The 22,363-nt window shown below is 42.1% G+C and overlaps 1 protein-coding gene across 1 annotated transcript; it reads left to right on the top strand.

Annotated features, from left to right (window-relative positions):
- Nucleotides 1-8,179: 8,179 nt before the first annotated feature.
- Nucleotides 8,180-21,804, top strand: RGCC (regulator of cell cycle). The gene is made up of 5 exons (XM_057366337.1): nt 8,180-8,284; nt 8,439-8,618; nt 17,758-17,865; nt 19,462-19,524; nt 21,190-21,804. The coding sequence occupies exons 1-5, from the start codon at nt 8,248-8,250 to the stop codon at nt 21,195-21,197; spliced, it is 396 nt and encodes a 131-aa protein (XP_057222320.1). The 5' UTR covers nt 8,180-8,247; the 3' UTR covers nt 21,198-21,804.
- Nucleotides 21,805-22,363: the final 559 nt, after the last annotated feature.

Here is a 22,363-nt window from a genome sequence, read left to right as displayed (position 1 = left end):
CCTGGTTCTTCCTACCATGTTTCCCAGGCAATCTCACAATCCTGGCCACCTCTGAAGAGCCAGGGCTGGGCATCAGGGGCRCTGTAGAACTGGCAGCAACAAATAACTAATCTGAAGAAAATTGTCTCTGCATTTGGCTCTTTATTATTAAACACCCYCTCATGAGCACTGACCATGCTGGCAGAAGCCCTGGCCTTCCTCAGGAGTGAGTCCCAGTGGGCAGTGGCCATGCTGGTCTGGCCAAGTATGTGGCCTACCATGGTATCACTTGGGGGCAGAGATCCTCCAAAAAACSTAAGTTATTTCTGTCTCTGGTGACCACCTTTTTTCCTCTGTTGTCTCCTACTGGCTGAGGGCCTGTAATCTTGCTCTAACAACAGGAAACTCACATCTGTGTCAAGTGCCAAGCCTGGCACCCTGCTGAGTAGRTGGGTGCTCCTTGAAGTGTGCTTTCAGGAAGACCTATGGCCCAAGCAACCCTGGATAGAGTGGCATAACACAAATGTTTTTCAGTGCCATGACCAGATAAATCTGGATGTGCAGAGCTGTGTTTTTTAAGTCTCTGCAGTGGTAAAGCCTGTGTTTTTCAGCGGTATTTCATGTTCTTTTATTTTTTTAAACTTCCTCCCTCTTTTGTAAATGCTCTGCTTCTAGTTTTGGATGTAAGTCCTCTCCTGTAGACACACAACTAGTAAAGCTGGGCAGTATGGAGTGAGCAATTCTGAAAGCCTGTTATTTATGAAATAAGAGTTGAAAATAGAAAATGAGCATATGGAAGAAGTTGCTGTCACAGATCCTCCCTCTGGCTGGGAAAATTAGAGCATGGTTTACTTAACTTCCATTTGTGACGAAAACAGGATGCTGCTATGGCTTGTCACAAAAATTATTTGAAGCTGAGAAAAATGGGGAAAAAACCCAGGGCTCAATAATTATTCCTAAAATGAAGTGCRGTTGCCTCACTCGGAGGAAAAGGCTGAATGTAGTACATGGCCACTGCCTGTAACACTTTTCTTCCCATCTACACAMCCCCCTGTGCACTCGTAACAGGAGAGGCTCCAATGGACTAAAACATGGTTATTTCCCAACCATAAATATGCAAATCCCCATCCCTTAAAGCGGGGTGAATTACTGGGTAACCAAAGCTCTAGGATTGCTGCTTTTGTTCCACATTTGTATGGTGACTGACTCAATGGGGTCCATGACTGGCACTACTGCAACACAAATAATTGGAGACTCCTCTTGTGCTCTAATTTCTGCAGCCACATGCCTTTGGCAAATGAGCAGTCTTKGCTTCTCCCTTTGCCTCCTACTGCCTTACAGCCAACAGAGCATGGGAGCGAGAGCAAGGCTTGATTTTTTCAGTCTGTTTCAGTAGCTTGCTTCAGTGGGATGATTGGGARCAACACCCAGCGCCCTCTGCCATCCCTGACTTTCTCTGTTCTTGTGGCTATATTGATCTAAGTTTCCTTGAGATTGACGCAATACACCACAGAAAAMCCAAAATATTGGTTTAGTGACACAAGGACAAGTAGAAACAACAAAATGGGAACCCATGTACATTTCTAAAAACAAACCAAAAGATGACCACAAAACCCAGAGGGTTGTAAATGTTCCCAGGAAAATCTAATTWGAATTCTTGGCCAAGCAATATTTTTATTCCTTTAGATGGGGTCAGTATCTTTTTGGCCAGGTATTTTGGCCACAAGTATTTTTTTATTATCAYTGTAGTTATTAATTACATCTATTTAGAATCTGTTTCCTGGCCAAATTTAAGGCTCTGGAAACACACAGTCCACAAACAGTGTTGGATAGGAAACACAACATGATGGAGCCAAACAGGCTCTGTGTACATGACTGTACGAAATAGAAAAAAATACAAAACATGTCATTTTTAGTCTCAGCAAATAGCATTGATGTGAAATATATCTGCCAGAAAAATTCACTAGTAATGGAGGAGATGAATTAGGAGAGATGTCTTATTATTTTAATATATAAGAGCTCCTTTATATGTTTGACTTAACAAGACTTTAAATTTGCTTCCAATGTGGTTTGTGTGTCAGATATTTTTCATGAAATACAAGGCTATCAAACCTAAAATTTCCCCTTCTTTTTTGTATGTAATCATCCACTGTTGAGTCAACATTCCTTCTCCTTTGGACAAAATTACCATTCTTTTCTAAAGTAGCACAATATCCAGCAATCTTAACTCCTCTGCAATTTATCAACAATTTAGAGCCAAAGTAGGTGGAAAACAGCAACTGAGGGGTAGTCATGAAAGGTTTTGAAGCAAAACTGGCAGAAAAGTAAGGAATTCAGCTTCTCCAGCTCCTGGTCAAGCACATTAATTTATGTGGACCCTAGTACAGTGGCACCAACATCAGGTAGAGATAGAAATAGTGTTTTGCCCTGAGCTAGAGCCCACAGCCTAACACAGGAAATACATTTCTTATATTGCATTCCTATGTATGGTTTTTTTGAGGTTTTTTTTTTTTTTCCACATTACTCTTTAAAATTGATGTTTAATGCTACTGCACTCTTTTGGATGACTTCTGCTGAGGGAGGACTTAATGGAAGAAGAAACTCTTTCCTCCATTCAGCCTGGTGCAGAGTCTCGTGTGCAATCTCCCCATGCAAAGGACTTGTGCACAGCCTTGTTTTCCTGAAAACAGAGCCAGGGTAGAGGCAATTTCTACAACTCCAGTTGCCACACAGCACTTGGAACACCAGGTTCTCTTCTCCTCCTGGCTTATTGCCACTGTCCCTTTGCTTACATTTTCTTGGCTTTTTCTTTGCTTTTCCCTGCTTCTTCTCTGCTTGCTCCTTTGCACTGCAGGGGAAAGACTACCAGACAACACCCACCTCTTGCACTGAGATCCAGAAACAGAGCAGCTTTCAAGCAGTGTTTTGGTTTATTTCTCCTWCATCTGAAGGGATCTCACTCTGAAAAGGAGCTTCTTACCTCTCTCCACTGCCACTATTGTATAATATATTACTGCCTATATACTTCACAGTCAGACCATGCTCTGCCCATTGAGGATTTTCTGATGGACATGAAGTTTTACTGTGACTTTTAGTGAATTCAAGATTGAAGTTTCCCTCAAACATGAGACAGTATCTCTTACAGCTGTAATATCTGTTACAGCCCAGTAACTCTTGTAACTCTAATTCTATAATGCAATCCATTCAGTTTGCTTTGCTCCTACACATTCTATTTTCAGGATGTAGCTGATGTTTTGCACTAGCTAAACAAATATAGGCATCATTGGAAAAAAAACTGGTGAGCAGTGAAGAAAAGAGGAAAAGGTCTTGTCATATAAAGAGTCGATATAAAGGGTGTTTCTGCAAACGTGACTAGGAATTAAGATGTCAGCAGTTGTCTCTTTTGACCAAACAGTTAAAATTTAGCTTTAAATTAACACTAACATGAGGGATGTGCATTCAGGGAGTACTTTCCTGAGTACAGAAGAAAGCCTTCCTGATTTTAGGTCCAAGACTTTGGTTTGGACCTACAAGCCTTGTGTAAAGCTGGAGTACTTTTGGGCTGATGTTTCAGATCACTTTACTCTGAGAGAAGTTAGCTCATGCACAAGAAAAATGCTTAGAAGCTGAAATCACCAGAAATCAGCTAGAGATGAAATTACTATGGTCCCAAGTCAAATTGGTAATATGAACATATTTTTCATTGACACTAATCATTTTCTCTCAAAAATGCAGCCGTTATTTTGAAACTTCTTTATCTCTTATTATTCTCTACCATCCCTCTCCTTACCTGAATTTCTCTCAGCTTCCCATGCAGAGATCAGCCAAAGTCCATTGACTGAGAACCTTCAAGATCTTGGTTTTGCATCTCTTCACTGTGGGCAGAAGCTCAACACTCAACTCTACGTTCCAGTGATGTCAAGATATGTTAMAATTCCACTTTATCAGTTTAAATGATTTTTAATCCAGCTGCAACGATAGGGATTACATCCATAAATATGTTTCAGTGTCAATAAACATTATTTAAACATATCCATTTGAAACTCCAAGAGAGATTTGGAGATTCTGCCTCTAGTTACTGAAAAAAAGAGGTAGAGGCACGGGCTATATCATGTGCACATTTTGGAGRTTAATTTGACAAGCAGAAAATTTAGAAGAATTATGGCCCAGAGAAAGTGAGTTCAGGTTTTGGCAGAAGTCAGCAGGAAGGTGTATGGTTTGCTCACAGGACCACAGTGTGAGTGGCTGTGAGGAGGTCCATGAGTTTGCATCCCCTGCACATCAATCAAGGGCAGAGAGAGAACCAAAAGGAATTGCACCAGCCTGTAAAAACTCCAGGTTTSAGTCTAAGGTCTACAGAACACATTGGAAGAAAAAGTAAAGTCCTTTAAAAGACCTCTGGCAAAAGACTTTTTATTTGAAAATCTTTCAGGATTAATATATCACTGTAAGTCGCTGCCTCTTCCCACTGGTGTTTGGGATTGAGGTACAGGTCAAAAGCTTTTGTTCAGCCCAGCTGGCAGCAAACATAGCAAAACACYTTGGATGGTAGTTAGGCAGGCTCTGTAAGAGGCATGGCTATGTCTGACACGTTTTAGTTAGGCAGCTCTCCTCATTACAAAACAAGCTGAGCAATTAGCTCACAGAGGCAATTCCACTTGGAAAGATGAAACAGTCTGGGGTGTCAACCTCTGCCTCCCTTCAAACGAGCGTCCTGAGGGCAGGGTTGTGATGTGCTGCAAGGGAGACAAGTTATGCTGATGATGTTTGGTCTATTCCTGCTCTGCAGCTGAAGGAGCTGGGTTTCCCTGTGTGTCAGTCTGGCAGGCACCTGTGCTTTTTCACCCTCCAGCACTTTTCATGTTTCTCTTTGACAGCTGTCTAAATTCAGGCTTCTCCTTACTTCCTTCAGTTAGGAGTTTGGTGATGGTGGGCAGTTGTTTGACATTTCCAGGTCTTAAATTATCTACTTTAATAACTTAGTGTTGTTACTTATGTAAAGAATKGTAACTTTCACAGACTAATAAATATTAAAAGACTTGTGAAAATTAGATATTCAAAACTCCAGGTTGCTTCCATGGGTAGGGATCTGGCACTCTGGCTTTTGTCTAGTATCAATACCAGTGAGAAGACAGGTGCAAGTTTCAKATAAAACATCTGCTTTTAACTGTGGAACATGGTGCTTACTCAACAGGAATGATATTTTGGGGTATTCTAGGTCTTTGAAGTGGTGAAAAGAAACTATTCATTAGACAAAAMCCTTTCAGCCATTTCAGATTTGCAAATCCCCCTTCTGCAGTTCCAGTTTCTGCRTATGCACATGAGGTGCTGCAGCTGTACTGTGAATTTTAACCTGTTTCCAGTGAATATCGTTTTCTGGGTTTTTTTTCCCTGTTTTTTTCTGAATGCCTCAGAAGTTGTTCATGGATCTCTAGGCATCTCTGGGCCATRCTTTGGAAGAAACTAGATTATTCAACTTGCAGCACCAATTTAGAAAATCTACAAGCTTTGCAACTTGGCTATATCAAAGTGCATGTTTTTTAAGCCTTTTTCTGAAACATATTTACAGGCAGGATTTGTTGATTTAAATAGATGTGTGCCTCACAAGTTTGTGAGGTTAAAAATGAAGTAGGAAACCACTGTAAACATCACGTCACCAGCTGAGGAGGATCTGGAGACACTGTGTCGAATGGTCAAGAAGAAATTCACTTTAAATACAGCTTGGACAGCTGCCTAGAAAATGGGAGGGATTCAGTAGCTGAGGTTTACATTAGGAGTTGCGTTGGWTGTTTCTCCCAATAAACATGAGCAGCCAGGCGTGTCAGCCTGCAGCGTTTCAGGGCACTGCACTTTAAAGTGACTTCTCAGTTTTGCCAGATGTGGGCTGTTGGCATCAGTGGCAAAAATGCAGCTGGTTCAGCTGGAGCATGTTGGGGCCTTTCAAGAATATTTATAGATGTGCACAGCTACATGGTCTGTGACATAGAACCAACAGCMGAAAAGTCAATCTTTGTTTCTTCTTGTGTAAGCTAATGGTTTATGTGGAAAACTAAAATTCACCAGCTGAGTCTGGGTTRCATTCAGCAGAATCAAGGCTGCTTAGGAGAAAACTGAAAGAATGTTAAGAGGTTTGTCTATGGAGCAGTAAAGACAAGCAASGATTTTTAAGCCCAGGCTGTCTTAAGGAAAGAAGATTTCCTAAACACAATGGCTGTAAAGAAGGGAAGTTTATTCAATAAACTTCTTCAGCATGCTAGAAACTAGCAGGGAAGCAGTTGTTTTTCCCTCGTACCTATCCACACCCTCCTTTTATTAGTTCCCTGAGCTGAGCCCATTCAACGAGTTCCACAGAGGATCACTCACTTTCTTGCGCGATTAGTTTTCTGCTGTTCTAACGTGTTGAACTGGCTCAGCAGAAGATGAGAAAGACCTTCTCAAAAGACATGCAGAAGGTCTAGGGCAGGAGCACAAGAAGATAGAAGTGTTTTTTGTGGCAGCAAGGCCCCAAGCATCTCAAGCCTTCTTATACAGCATCATTCCCTTTGCACTCCCTCTTTGTGACATGACCTCAGACCTTCCAAAAGGCTGTGACATTGCTTGGCTATCTTTACGAGACATAACAGGAAAGGCACAGGAGGACTTTCAGCCTTTGGTTATTTTGCCTGTATTCCTCAGAAACTGGACAAACTCAAGCCTAACCTCCAACATCCTTTGCCCCTAAGCCAGGCTGTGCCATAGGCCAAGCACCAGTGCTCAGTGGGGATGTGTGTGGAACAGGTAGGGTTGATCACACGTGACTGAGCAAGAGACATGACATCAGCTGCAGGGCCAGGTCCTTGTCTTTTTGGGCTGTGAGCTGTYCCCAGTCACATCCTTGACAGTTCCCCTTTCTGCCTTGCATTCTTTGTCTTTCATCCTGCTCATGCTATTGACRTCATGCCCTTGTGCCTCCTTGTCCCCTACTTTTTAACCTTGATTTCCATCTGTGTCACTACAGTCTTTTAAAAGAATTGTTTGGAGACACTTTTCTTGGCAGAAAGAAAAACAGAGGAAGACCACATAAAGGAGGAAGCCACAGAATAAATAACAATTGAACTTCACCATGAGAACTTCTTTTGATTCACTGTAAAAATAAATAAATGCCTCCATATCAGCCAGTAAGGAGAGGTGAACAAATCTGTTTTATTGTCYAGAATGTTGTTTTCCTCATTTTGTGTCTTGCAAGAGCAATGATAGCATGTCAGAAAAAGTCAAAAACTAAAACTTACCTCTCCCTGACTCTTCTAATTCCAAATATTTCCATCAACGCACAAACAGAATCATAGCTCCCAACRTGTTCTCATGGAATAAATAGCACCTGATGTCTGTTATTAGTATTTCTGGCCATAATTAAATCTGACAGAGTCTTCCCCARTGAGCAATTAACAGAATGGGTATTTTATCTGCTCAGACATCTTACATTTAAAACAAACGAGAGACAGCACAAGAGCAACACTCTGTAGCTATGGCACGGATAAACATSAGGTTAACCTGATGTCAGGACAAGTGCTGCTATTTTCCTCCTAAGAACAAGGAAAGCACTCCCCTGGAGAGCACCCTGGCTAGCGCACCCGGGGCCATGGCTCGCTGTGTCTGAGTATTCCCTGCATGCCCCCTGCCAYTGCTCTTCTCCTCGAGTCATCCTTTGGAATCAACTGTCCGAGTCGCCCCCGGTTGTGTCCATTGCTCATGGAGCAGGGCAATAACCACAGACAGATGCCAGCACAATGCCATGGGGATGGGGAAGGAAGGGGATCCCGGGGGTGACCGAGCAGCAGACCGAGCTGTTGCATCCAAAGGGACAGGCTCACTCCAAGCGAGCTGCTGTGTCCTCATCCTGCTGTGTGCTCTCGTCCTGCTGGCAGTGGCGGGGCTGGGCAAGGCTGACCCAGTCCCGTTTTCCCGAGACAGTCCCTCCTCGCAGCCCGCTGTATCCTCCCTCCGCAGCAGCCTGGCACACAGCCGGTGCTCGGGTTAGCGCACCGCCATCACCCCGAAGGAGCGCAGGGCGACGGGCGACCTTCCCCACGGGCGGTGGCGTTGTTGACGGGACCGCGGCCGTGSGGACACCCGGCCCGGCGCACCTGCACCGCCCGGGGGCCGCCCCCGCCCCGCCCCTGCCCGCTCCGGCCCCGCTGCGCGCTATAAGAGGGGCGGCGGCGCGGCCGGGCGCTCAGGCTGGCGGCGGGAGGCGGCAGCGGCGCTGGGGCATCTCTGCCCGCAGCCGCCATGAAATCTCCTCCAGCCCAGCGCCCGGCGGGCCAAGGTGGGAGCGGCGGGCTGAGGGAGCGGGCGGGACCCCTTCCTTCCCTTCTCCTCTTTTCCCTTCCCTCCGCCGGGCTGGGGGCGGGCGGGGGTCGGGGTCGGGGTCGGGCAGCGCCGGGTCGGGCCGGTCCTGACGCCGCTGCCGCCGCCCGCAGCGCCGGGGGAGGACGGCGGCGGGGGCCTGGCGGAGGCGCTGGGAGAGTTCGACGCGGTGCTGGCGGAGTTCTCCTGCCCYGCCGGCCGGCGCCGCTTCTTCTACGGCGAGCACCTGGAGCGCATGAAGCGGCGGAGCAGCGCCAGCGTCAGCGACGGCAGCGGCCTCAGCGACTCCGAGAGTGAGTGTCCGTCGGTCCGAAAGTGCCGGGGCCGGGGGCGGGCGGGCAGCGACTCTCCAGAGCGGGTGTTAGACCAGCACAGCCCCCTGTTTGAGAGAGGCAGGGACCCGGGAGCGGGAACMCGCCTGTTTCTGTAAAAGCAATGCYTTTTCATTTTTGTKCTGGGTTAGAAGTCGCAGGGGTGYGGAATCTGTTTTGCCCTGATGCTTTACTCTCTAGTGTTGAACGGAGGGGAGAGTTGCTGGAGGGGAACCTAAAACACTTTCTGCGGGAGAAGGTCGGGCTGCCGGCCGGCTGCGGGACATCGGGACGTCCCGACGTCTGCGGTGAAAGGTGTTTCTTAGGTTCRCAGGGACTGTCCTCTGTGTCTCGGCAACCAGAATTATCCGTGTAGAGAGAACGAGCCAAAATGTGCTTTCTGCAACAGGTGGAAACTCACTCAGCTTTCCCCTTCTAAGAATGGCCACCTCTCCATCCAGCTGCATGGGGGACAGTGTTAGCACTGTTTCAGAGAKGTAAATTTTAAGCTACTTTGCCCCCAACTACACTAAGTGTGCATGAATGCTGTGTGCAGAACCTGGAACAGGARGGGTGAAAAGCTGCTTGGAGCAAGAAAATATAGAATTGGAATGGATTTTTTTCTACTTAACTTGGAAAAAAGTTCAACCCCTCTTGCGGGCTTTGCTAATCAGGGAGAGAAAAGCATCTTTCCTCTTCCAGACAGTGAGGCTGGAAACTGCTGCTCTCTTTGGGAGCGGTAGGTTACTTTCTCAGAAGTTCTGCTATAAGCAAATTATAACCAGTTTTGTTGATTTTGGTTTGTTTTTGGTTTGCTGTTTTTGGGTTTTTGCTTCATTTTGGGGTTTTTTTTTTGGTGTTGGGGTTTTGGTTTTGTTCTTTAAGTTCCTGACTATATGGGAAGTTTGATGAAACATACCTGTTTTGCAGCTATTTATAATAAAACTGCTCCTCTAATTTCTGTTCTGCCCGTTTATCAGTTCAGGGATTCAAGGTGCAGTTCTGTTGACTTAGTGCTAAGTGCTAAGACACTAATGCTATCTCCCTACTACTTAAGCTGTGAGAGCTTCTCCAGATTATCAGAGCCCTTTATTTCATCATCATKGATATAATTCCTTTTGTTGACAGGTATTGTTTTACCTGCCCTGAACTTGGATACATTGATTAGCACTGCCTTTGGGTTTTTTCTGTAGTCAGTGGAAGTACATGGATCAAGATGATTTTTTGCCGTTTCGTAGAGTAGCGCTCCTTCTAAGTATCTCCCTATCTCCAAGAAAGACTTAGAAATGTGTGCCCAGTTTAGACTGTCTTTTGGATGGCTGAGGATGTGTGAGGTGAAATCTCCCTCTCTTGGGGATGCATCGTGTGAAAGGTGGCTCTGGAGAAGTCAAAATCACCGTCTCCTGGACGCTGGCATATGTGGGACCAGGAGGRTGCACCAGAGTCTATGAGGATATGTTTAAGGAATGGGAAACAAAACCAGCCAGCTCTGCTCATGGATCAGGAAAGGTCTGGTAAAACACTTCTTCCTAAAGGAGTCATTCCGTGTAATCAAGTTTTTATTTTGAAGTTAGAGTAGGATTGAAGAGGAMTTGYGGATGTATGAAGAGCTCCTTTTATRAAAMAGGCTCYAGTGTCTGATGTAATCCAGCTACACTCCCTACATCTATTTTAAGAATAAATACAGGGAGTTGCCTAGGTTAGTTACCCAGGTTCTTTCTGTTCAGACTCAAGTGTTTTTTTTCCCTCCAGGTTTATTTTCCTTTTGATTTCTGTCATTTAGTGTTAGCCARTGTAGTACTGAATTCATGACCTTATTCTTTCCATGGTAGGGCTTAGGCTAAAATACCACTGCAGAATCAAGGGGTAACTGGGCTGAAAGAGCAAGTGCTGATAACATGAATCTGTGAAAACCATCTTATCTGCYGGTGTTTTGAATATTCATCTTAGTTCATGGAGATTCTTTACATCTTTGCAAAATCTTGTTATCCAGCACCGTGACTATTGCAAGCACACTTTATCATGTGTGCGCAGAACAATTCAGACTATTGTGTTTTAGTGCTATCTGTTGTTTGTTGTTTAAACTAATCCTCCTAACTGATGTGGTGTGGCTGAAGGTTAGGCACGTGTATCTTTTGGCCAACCCTGCAGTGGTKTCTTTCCAGTCAGGGATGGAACTTCAAGGGGAGGAAACATTTTAAACTGTTGCCACTGTTTTTTTCAGTRCCCCTGAATAAGCCTTAAATTCAGCTCTGTGAGAAGCTACAAATACATGTCAAGTGATCATACTTGAAAAATAYTGTTTAGTAGGGTAAGGAAAGCCTTTCTCCTCATGGGGTTTCTCCCATGAGGATGAGCCCATTTAATTTACAGAAAAAATTATGAAAGACCTCTATCAATGTAGTTAATCCTGCAAATATTCTTTTATCCTTAAAATTTCATGAGGGAGCTAGCTCCAAATATACTAAATTAAATTCTTGTATTACATATTTCAKGCTCTTAAGAAAAAGCAGGATTTTGAAGACTCTGTGTGGAAAATGGGTGCGATAGTACTTTGTTCACTCACATCTTGTCCTGTCATTTGACTRAACGATCTTTGGACGAGGTCTGGCTTGGCTGTGCTTAAGCTTTGTACGTAGCACAATGGACTCTGGACCTTGCAGTAACAGAGAGGCTCATGTGTGCAGATGTGTGTGATGATCTCGGCCCACGAGTATTTCATTAACCGCCCCAGCTGATGGGGTCAGTGCTGGAAATCATGATGCAACTGCTGAGTTCCTCCAGCATTCCAGAGCTGCTGGACTGTGAGTGAGTGCCAGTTATGTTTCAACCTGATGTATTCAAACGAWTTGAAGCATAGCAGCTTTGTTCTATAGGTTATTAATCRTGCTGGGACTTCTACACTGRGGTATACTTWATAACTCTTTTTTATTTACAGCATRTGTTGGCTGTGATAAAATAGGATTTGTGCTAGAGAGTGCTGTGCTGGCAGAAGCCACTAGTGTGGATGCAGCTGTATTAATGAACTTACAGATAGCTTTGTCTCCTGGTGCTGGAATAAGCCTGCCAGGAAACGTGCAGGCTTGCCTGTGTAATTTGCATGCCCATTCAGTGCACTGTGCCAGTGCATGGCAGTGTCAGGAGAGCCTTCCAAGTTTAGGTTTAGGATAATGAATGGGAAGTCAGACTTTATGAGAGGTTGAGAAGGGAAGTGCTCTGGTGTTTCTTGGGCTAAAGTTGCAATAAGACTGAAAAGTCAAATCATAATCTGTTGTCATGCTCTCAGAAGTGTTTGACACTTGTAGCTCCATGTTTTCTTGAGACTTCTTCAGCATCCAGCCTCTCTGTTAAAAGCATTGCAAGATAAATGCATCAATTCAGTTCTTGTGCTCTAACAGCCTGCAGTGTTCTTTTGTAGCTATCTATTCAGKGTAAATAAATGAGTGCTGAGCAATGCCTTTTAAACACAACAAAGAAATCCTGAGTACATCTAGAGCTCTTTATTTTATGGGTTTAAAATCAAGTACAGGGTGGTTGAGGTGGGTCTGTTAACAGTCAGTGCCTGGTGCAGTGCCAGCACGTGTGGTTACATGGACGTGGCTGTGGATGTCTCCTTGCGCTTGTGCTGATCCCTGGGCTATCCAGAGATGAAGCATCAGCCACTGTTAGTACTGCRGCACTCACCCTGGAAAGTCCGCTTACATTGGCAGTCTTGTAATATATGACTGTAAAGAAAGTAAAGAAAAAGGCAACCGAGATGATTGAAGACATAAAATAGTTTCCAAATGCTTAAATAGACTGGGACTGTCAGGCTAAAAAAAAAGCTGTTTTGGGTGGGGACAAGACAGTCTTCCAGAAAATCCAAAGTGACACTAGGAAAGTGACTGCTACCTCACCAGTATGAGGAAATCAAATTGAGTTAGGGTGTTTCAAAGAAATGAGGTGTCTTTTTGGTTTTTTTTTCATGAACAGTTAAACTGTTAAAGGTATTGCCTTAAGATWTYGTGATATTAAAATTTTGCYTAYTTAAAAATAACTTGATAAAATCCARGCAGGAGRGATGGGGCCATTGAGGACTGCTTGGGCTGATGCCACTGCTGTCTCAGAAAAGATGCCAGCATGTGCAATGTGAGAACTTGGTAGAGCTTGTTTTGAAATTATTGGTGCATGGCTGCACCACTCTTAAACTCTTCTGCAGGCATCTGCCCTGAGTTGTTGTGAGAGGCAGGATATGAAGCTGATGAGCCCTTGGTCTTTGCAGCAAATGCCAATCTTGTAACATGAAAAGGGAGTGGATTGTGTCTGCGAGCTTCCAATGGCCTGCCTCAAACTAGAGTGCAATACAATATTTATAATGAAGAAAATGAAGTTAGACTCTTTTGGAAAAATACCGTTTTATTAAATGATCTGAGAAATAAAGTTTTATTACATTACTCATATGTTCAAGGAGAAGAAAAATTGGAAGTTTCAGGTGCATAGCCTTCTCTTTTTCAGGTATTTCATTGTGCTGAGAAATACACATTTTTGTAAGATTTCCCATTCTTGCCACTTGAGCACACCCATTGCTCTGGCTCATAGAAAGGAAGATTAGTATCAGGGAAGGCTGGAGTTGGAAAYTGCTTCATAGATTGAGGGCAGGGAGGGAAGTGGAAAGGTAAGGTTTGTATATATTGAGAAAACATGTCTATAGATCTGGATTTCAGGCTTCCTAGATCACTTCCGTGTAGTTTTGTGATTAGAAATTCTTTAAATAATGATGCTTAGATGTGTCAATAGCAAAAAGGTGTCATTTTTTTGTYAGTCTTAGAACAGATGTTTGTTAGCTAGGCAAAATCCCCACAAAAACAAACAATGCAGCCAAGTGTAACTGTGATGATGACAATGATAAAAATAAACACTATCCTTGAGGGCTGAAACAGATGTATTGTGAAACAAGCTTTTTGTATAATGAATATTTCTCACTTCTACTGGTGACATTACAATTTCGAGATTTTTTTATTATTTTTTAGCAAGTAGGCTATGTTTTGTTCAGAATTGGTTGTGCAGTCTGYTCATTAAGTGCTGAGTTACTGTTTTATAATAAATTCATGCTTTGTAGGCATTTGAGTGGACTTGTAAAGCTTCTCTCTGAAAGCTTTAGGGATATGGTTTTTTTTTCCCCTAAAACTTTCCCCACTGAAAACTGCAGTAAAAATGTTACCAACTCTAGTGCTCATCAAAATTGTATCTTGAACTAAGGTAGTAGAAAGAGCATTATATTGAAGAAGCTSTAGAGATGAACTTTTCCATTGACTGTTTCAAAATAAAGCATTTGAGGTTTTTCTCCTTCCTTCCGGTTAATGACTGTTGAGAACCTTTCAATTGCTCATTTTGTGGGGACATTGTATATTTACATGGTATTGCCCGGGTTTATTTTGTGGTTTAACCATGTACTGGAACAGCAAACTTACAGTAACTACGGATTACTTTGCCAAAGTACAATACRCCCATATTTAATCCTACCCCCTAATTTTGCAGTGTAGCTTGACTGATGTAAATCAATTTACCAACACAACTCTCAGATTTTAAAGCTTTTTTTTTTTTTTTTTTTTCAAAGAGGCAATTTGAGTTTAGTTGTTTTTTCAAACAGCTGAAGTGGCAAAGTTTATGTATAAGCCCAGGGACTAGAATCAATGTACAAAGTGAAAAATAAGTAATGAATTATAAACTTGCAGTGGGAGAGAAAGGGCTGGATAAGGACGGACAACGAGAGCAGCAGCAATGAGATCCCTGGCCTCAGCCTCTGGTGATTGGGTTGCAGAGGATGTTGTATTTGTCTGGCAGTGGAACTCTTSCAAGGGCCATTATTGGAGGTGAATGAGCAAATCTTGGCTGTGGCAGCTGGCAGGGAGCAGAGGCTGAAGTGTCCTTTTCCCAGAGCTGCCCTACAGCCACACTTTGCCAAAGATGATATTGTTCTGCGATGGATGTCACAAAGTATTTTTTAACAGTACATTGTTTTCAGCAGTTATGGTGACCTTGCTGGTGGAGTCAATGCATTCTTCCTTGCATCACYAGAATTTCTGATGCTTGGTGGCATGAATAAGCCACATTCAGTAGCTAAAGTATATTTTTGCTTTGAGAAAGATAAATGTTGATATTTTCMTGAAACTATTGCAACCCATCAGAAGATAACACTGTTATGCAAAAATATTTCACCTTTTGAAACTGGAAGAAAAACATTCAGATATTTAAAGCAACAGTTTTGTCATATTTTATCTTTGCCCAGTTGTAAATATTWCCCAGCATAAGGTTTATGGAAGCCAGTATGAAATAACATCTTCTGGTGTCAATGCATTGCAAAGTAAGCAGTTAGTACTTTCAAATGCTTATAGAAGGATAATGAAGAGAAAAAAAACCAAAAATGGAAGGTGTCTGCTAGCTTGGATGTGCACAAAGAATTATGCAAATAGTTTGTGGCCAGTTTTAATGGTTTACTAAAGCTTTTGCAATTTGAGTTGTCCTCAGAAGCACAAAAGGAATGCTTTAATCCATCTGCAAAGAAGAGTAACTGAGGCTTTGAATTTTATGTATGAGAAGGATTGGTTGGTGATAGAAATTCCCAGCTTTGCTACATTTGATGTCCASATGCTAATAGCTTAGATTTCACATTAAAAGTATGCTCAGATTTATAACTATAGTTCTCTGTGGTTTTTATTAATTCAATGAGCTGTAAAACCTTTAAAATATCAATTACTTTGGAATTTCTTGTTCTCCTCTTTTCAAATAAATAGCCTGGAAAGTATTTTATCTTTGGTCTGTTCTGTCAGTGTTTCAGTGAATTACAGTCTTGGCTATAGTTTGTGTGAACTATTACACGTTACTTGGCTTTTTTGTGATGGTAGGGGTTCTGTCCTRAACAGCTAGAATTTTCTGTTCTGTGTTTCTTGGTCACTGGGGTTTGCATCTCAGCTGAAAAAAGTGTCCTTAGTAGGAAATTGTTTTATAAGCTGATTTCAGGAGGAAATTTGGCATACCTTTAATGGTGAGAAAGTATCAGCTTAATGTGCAGGGTTCATGTGGTCRAGTACAGCACTGGTGACATACATCATTGAGAGCACTCTCTGATTTCTTTTATCCTCAAGTTGTTTTTCGGTTTGTTTTCTGTTTATAGGAGCTACTTTTAAAATGGCTGATTTTCCCCCCAATTTTTCTATGTAAAATTATCTCAGTTCTGCATCRTTTTCATGAAGTATTTCTTGTATTTGAAGCTTCAGGTAGATTGGTTTTGATCTGCTCAARTTTAGAGAGAACAGGCACTTCCGAAGAGTGAAGATGGTAAAGAAATTGCAGTTAGAGGATAGCCTGAAGAAGCATMCCCATCTCTGTAAACAACAAATACCAAGTGGTGGCTGACCTGGTGGCAATAGCCCCAGGTCACAGATGTCAGTCACGTCATCGTTTGCATTTGCTGGTGCTGTGGTAATGTGTGTTTGCTGGATCAGGATCCGAGCTGGTGGCAGAGCAAACTGAAAGATACAGCACAATGGTGGGCCAAAATACATGGGAAAGAGGAAASTATTCCAGGTTGAAGCTTTTTCCYRAGCCTTTTCAGTGCGTAWTGTAACAGAGGGACCCTTGGAAGCCAGCACAGGACAAACACATCAACTTTTATGGCTGAGGGAAGATCTGAGAGGTTTCGTAGGTGCAGTCAYCTGGTTTGACTTGTCACTGTGCCTGTGTGCTCCTGGGAAGGCGCTTTTGTGCTGGAAAGGACAGCAGGCTAGAGGAGTGGGGTGTGCCCACACTGTTCCCAAAGATGCCTTGAGGCGGAGGAGCAGCCAGCAGGAAGGTGGACTCGGTGTCTGCCGCCTGGAGACATCGGGCGATGCTCGCTGGGGTGTGGATGTGCAGGTCTTGGCAAGGCAGCCGTGCTCCTGCCCCCTTTGGCCGATTCATCCAGACACCCTGAATTTAACAAAGACGGTCCTGGCACGGCAAATGGGACAGGCGTCCAAGGCAGGGTGACAGCTCCCTCTGGGATGGACTGGGATGGACTCGGTGCTGCAGGGAGCCACCTCCTGGGCGGTGGCCGTGGGGACAAACGCGGTGTGTGCTGCAGGGAGCAGAGCTGCTGGGCTCAAAGGCGAGCAGTGGCAGTCACCACCCCGCATAACGAGATATAAATTTATGTCCTAGGCAACGTGCCAGATAAATGGAGGCCATCAACGTGTTTGTATCACAATGGTTTCTTTTTGTACAACTGCGGTTTTCAGGTCACTGGCTTGAAACTGCAGGACSAGCAGTTGCAGTGTCCCTAGCACAATGACAGTTCAGTGGAGCCAGGACTAGCACTTGGGGTGCTCTGTACATCGTGCAACTTTTTATATRAAAAAAGATAGGATAAAGATACTTTTTGATACTTTTGGTGCTGAAGGCCTTCTTTAAATTACACGAATATCAAAATTATGTYGGAACCCTTTCTGTTCCTGTCCGGGGCATGTCAGGCTTTATTTGAAARATCACCTGAAATAAGATTGTAGGGTATCTTGCATACCAAGGTACTTCTTCATGAACTTCAGAGAGTCGCAGAATAAAAAAGAATTAAAAATGCCATACTACAACACAAGACATAAAGCACCAGTGTAATATATGGAGAAAGGGTGTGTTTGCTTTGGGGATAAAGGGAAACACTAAATGTGTTCTTTATTCTGGGGGATTGTCCTTGTCCTGGAGCTCTCCATTCAGGTTTTTGTTTTTGGGGGTTTTTTTTTGGTAGCCTTTGTAAAATTGAGGTAACAGAATTTCCCAGAATATTGTGAATTAGGCAGGTCTTACTGGGTCCAATTTAGTTAATGTGGGATTATTGTAATTTCCATATAATTTTTCAAATKATGTTCACTTCAGGGAAATACTGGGGATGAGGACTTGAGCCTAGGRCTGCTTTCCTTTTAACAGAAGGAGTGGGAGTAACATCCTTCACACAGTACAGCATTTATTCATTTACTTATTTACCTGATTTTGAAGTCTGTAAACTTGAGTTCTAGAGACTTTGAAGTCCATGTAGGAAAAGCTGCATTTTGATTATATTGCAAAATTACAGCAGGTGCTAAGTTTACTTTATAATTTTGCTTTTTTGCAGGTGCAGATTCACTCTACAGAAATAGTTTCAGTCTCAGTGATGAAAAGCTCAACTCTTCAACTGCATCTACTCCAAGCTTGCCATCCCCTTCAGTAACTCCTTGTAAAGGTAGGCTTAATTTTAACTATTTAAACACTTTCACCTAATCCTCAACTTCCAGGGCTTCTTCCTGGGAACCAGGATATACATTCTTGCATGAACTTTTTTTCTTGCAGTTTGGTTTGTTTGGGATTTTTTTTCATTTTTGGGGTTTGGTTTTAATTTTTTTGTCTGGGGGGGGTGTGTATTTTTTTTTTCTTTTTGTTTGGAGGTTTTTTCTTTTTATTTTTTTTTTTAATGACAACAAAACTAAGGATTACTGTTGAGCATACTACATATCCAAATATTATTGTCTTGATTATAAGTGGTAATAGCATGCTGTATCTGCACTTTGCAGGTGGCCTAGCAACTCTTTTGGTTTTGAAACACTGAGCTAAAATAACTATGGTTTTCTGGCTGATAAGGATTAATTATTAACTTGTGTTACTTCTTTACTGAAGAAACRAAGTGGCTTAAGTGTCCCATCTCTCTAAGAAAATGCTTATCCTGAATGCAGGGATAGGGAGACTCCTCTGAAGCCTTGTGCTGCCATTTTAGTCAACACAATTAGTCAACAACACACAGACCTTAGACAGTGCTTTCACAAGCCATATATTAGCAACTTCTTCCCCCTTGGAAGCTGTGCTGTTTCAAAGTGGCTTCTGTCTTGTAGCTCATTTGACTTGCCAGGACAATGTTTCATTCAGGTTTATCTGGATTCATTCTGGAGCAGACACTTCAATAAATGAACACTCACACATGTGTACTGCATGGTCCTCTTGTTAAAGCTGCTCTCCTCTTCAATGCTTTTCATGCTTTCATATCCTTTTCACAGTGACCAGTCACAAAACCCAAATTAAATGGTTTCTTTTCCAGTAATGTGATATTAAGGAGAAAAAGCGAGTGGTAGTTTCTATGAAGTAGCAAAATAGAGTTGAGTTAAACTGACAGGAAATATTTGGCAAAAAATTWCACTGRAGGTTAAGAWRTTCTTCYTGATGAGAAGACAGACAGAAYTAGAGTKGGGACTGGCTTGGAACAGACCACAGAAATGAGATAAGGAGCAACTTGCAGTAAAACTAGGTTGAATGGAACCAGTGGTGTTGTCAAGAGTGGAAACTTAGGTGGATGTTTGGTTCCAAATTTATGGCGTATGGACCAAGGTCAAAGGATYTGGCAGCACAGCAAACCAGGGATACTGACATGATTTTAAAAGGATGAGATTTGAGTGGCACTGGGAGCTCATTGGGTGGGATTGATTAAGGCTATGCATGCAATCTCTGAATAGATTAAACAAGAAAGATAGCCACAGTAGCAGAGACATGCATTAGTTGATATGTAACTTTTATTCTTCACTCCAACTGCTTCTTTTTAAGGAGTCTAAAAGAAGTGTTGCTCTGTGTTGTTTCTGTCAAATATATAAAAGCTAGAATTTCAGTTCAGGTCTCTGATGTTCTCTAAGTGCTTTTGGACATGGCAGCAAACCCTATTGAACTTTACTGACAATAATCCACAGCATGTTTGTTTGGTAGCACTGAAAATGATTTGGAGGACTGAGTGTTCCTAGTGTTTCTTCTGTCTAGAGAAATATGTCATATCTAAGCGGTATTGACCCTTACTTTGCAGCAAAGCTTGGAGACACAAAAGAACTGGAGGACTTCATTGCTGATCTTGACAGAACATTAGCAAGTAAGTAGGTTTTTATTAATAGCTTGCATCTCATTTGGTACAAAGAGTGTTGAAAGCCAATGTATGCAGAGAGAGGGAAGGGAAAAACAGAAATAGTTTCTGTAATGAGGTTTCCTTTTAGTTGCTATTCCTGTGTTCGTTGTGTGGATGAGAAGGTAWAACAGACTAAATTCTGATTTTTGCCTGCATGTTCAAGGCATGTAGTTAGCCTGTGTGACAAAGGCTGAGCTGGATGTTCAGCCCTGTTCCCACCTCTGAGTCAGCTGCAGTTCACCCCTCCTTGACAATGGATCAATAAATAAACATTAGTTTCTTAAATACTCAAAACTCAGCTTAAAAAGTGGTGATCTATTTCTTCATCATAAAGCTAAGTTACTGGAGGAGTATCCATAGGTTAGGAAAATCTTTTTGTTCTAGACTTTGCATTTTGCCTTTAATTAAGGAGCAGGTATCTGTATCTGTTGACTTAAACTGTCAAAGTCCTGTTTGTGCTTGTCTTTACCAGGAGTGGAATTTAGATCACTTTTTTTTGCCACTATCTAGAAACCGTATCTTGCACTACAGTAATGAATTCTTCATTATGATTTTTAAAGGAAAACAACAAAACCAAAAAACTCACCCCCAATTGCCAGCCTTGTACTCTACGTATTTCTTTTGCTTCTTCCTCTGCTGTTGTGGACATAATACTGTTTGTTTTGTGTTTCAGCTTGGGGTGGTTTTTTTTTTTTTTTTTTTTTTTTTTTTTTTTTTTTTTTGTGTGGAACTAGGCTACAGAGCCCAAATCAACAAGTTGTAGCACTAGACCTAAATAGCAGCATAAACAAGGCCCTCTCAAACTATGAACTGAGAGTTTCATGTATTCATTAGGTATTATCCCTTCCCTCTATTTCTTGAAGATGTGGACTTAATTCAAGACAGAAGCTGCTCTTATGAGCTTTCTGCTTCCCTGCTGTCTCACTTGTATCTTAATCCTGGTTTCACTTCTCATACCTAAAATATATTTTCTAATTTCCCATCTTCTGTCATTGATGCATGCTTGAGCTAACTCCATCTTTACCACTGAAATTTAATGGACCACTCTTCTGAAAAAAATCTGAGYTTTTGAAGGTTTGTGTAGCACGATGAAAGCCCAAACCAGTAACTATTTACATTGCTATATCTTGCACAGCTGTGTTGCAGCTAGCTAACTCTAAAGGGGCTGCCTATAGTATATAGGTTAAATTTTTCCTTTGCGAGATATATCAAAGGTGAAGGAAGGAACTACCACCTGCTCTAGTGGTTTGGCACATTTTTTTGTCTTTTTTTTAATCCCAACTAGACAAATTTCCAGTGATCTCAGCAGTGTCTCATTTGTACAGTGATTAAGAAGTCCAACTTCCTTTTGGTATTTATCATCACATTTTTTGGGGAGTTGTGTTTATGTGCTTGAGGTTACACAGAACTTTGTACAGATAAMTTTTCAAGCCTGATGCACTTACTAGAGCAGTACTTGCCTTCTCTTTTTTTGCACACTAACATTTCAGTTTTCATATTAATTTAGAAAAGATATAATTTGGCTTGTCAGGCAGTCTAGCAAGCTGGRTGTAGATAAGTGTCTGAACTGTCAACAACATGCAATCTTATTTAATAGAAAACTTAATGATCTTTCTTGTTCTGTATTTCCAGGTATGTGAAATGAATTTTCAGCACTGTGCTTGCATGTCGGTGTCCTCTGGAGGATAAATTACATCAATCAGTGAGAACTGCTGCCCTTGTCTGATAACTTTGYTCCCCAAGATACTCACCCTCTGAACATAACCTTTGTGAACTCCTACAACTATTTAAATGGCAACATTGATGTTTTTTTACCTTGCAGCTGTTGTAATAAGATAACTTAAATGTTAGAGCTGTATTTTGCTTTAAAATATAGCTTTAATTTTAATTTAAAGTTGCTTTTATGCAAATATATTTGTAATTTTATATAGTTGAAAACTTTAATGCTTTTTTCCATTATAATATATTTTTGTATGCAAATAAATCCTGAACTGGAATCCAGATGTCTGGAAGCTTCCTATGAACATGAGAAAGCTGAAACATAAGTACAAATTAAACTCTTTTTAAAACAAMATGCTTTAAAATATCTCAGTAACAGTGTATTTCCTGTTAGGCAAAATTTGTTATGCTGATTTAATGTGATTGCTTAAATAAGAGAACTTTGTTCTATGTAAAATTAATGCAATCAGGAAAATAATAAATTTGGTCAAACTGTTACTTCAGATTTGTGTCAATACCAATGAAATAACACTGACTTACTAGAGACTAGACCAATAACACCTGTATTAAACCCTCTGCAAAAGCTGGTTTTAGACTCTCAGACCATTGGACATGCAGCACTTGCTCAGTGAGAGTGCAGACCTTTTAGACCCCTCAGTTTAAAGGTGTGGAGGTCCTGCAGCACTGGAAATACTTATTCTGGATAAGAATGAAAACAGTCTGGATGTTTCTGATACGAGGCCCTTGGGTTTGGAACAGTCAGCCACTCTGAAAAGACTGCCTGGCCATCAGTGTGGTGCTGAAAGAGGGCAGGTGAACCTGTATTTTTACAAGGAACCTGATCCTTTCCATATGCATCAGGCACTGGGAATGTCATTATGTGAGCTCTCCTCCAGCTGCTGCAGGCAATTCCACCTGGCTCTGCTGGCTGAGCTCAGCTCTGCAGTCTGGGGCTGGGCTGGTTTGAGCTCCTGCTCAATTGTGACCAAGGCTCTCTCGTGAGCAGCTGCTGGAGTGGTTCAGTTCTTGTGCCCCCTTCATCTGCTATCTCTGAGCAGATTGTCAAGAATGTGTGTGTGTTCCTGTG

Source organism: Malurus melanocephalus, unplaced genomic scaffold, assembly GCF_030028575.1.
Source record: "Malurus melanocephalus ecotype Western Australia unplaced genomic scaffold, MMel_1.1 scaffold_63, whole genome shotgun sequence".
Classification (NCBI taxonomy): Eukaryota; Metazoa; Chordata; class Aves; order Passeriformes; family Maluridae; genus Malurus; species Malurus melanocephalus.
The sequence above is the reverse complement of the archived record's forward strand: the minus strand, read 5'-3'. Positions and strand labels throughout refer to the sequence as shown.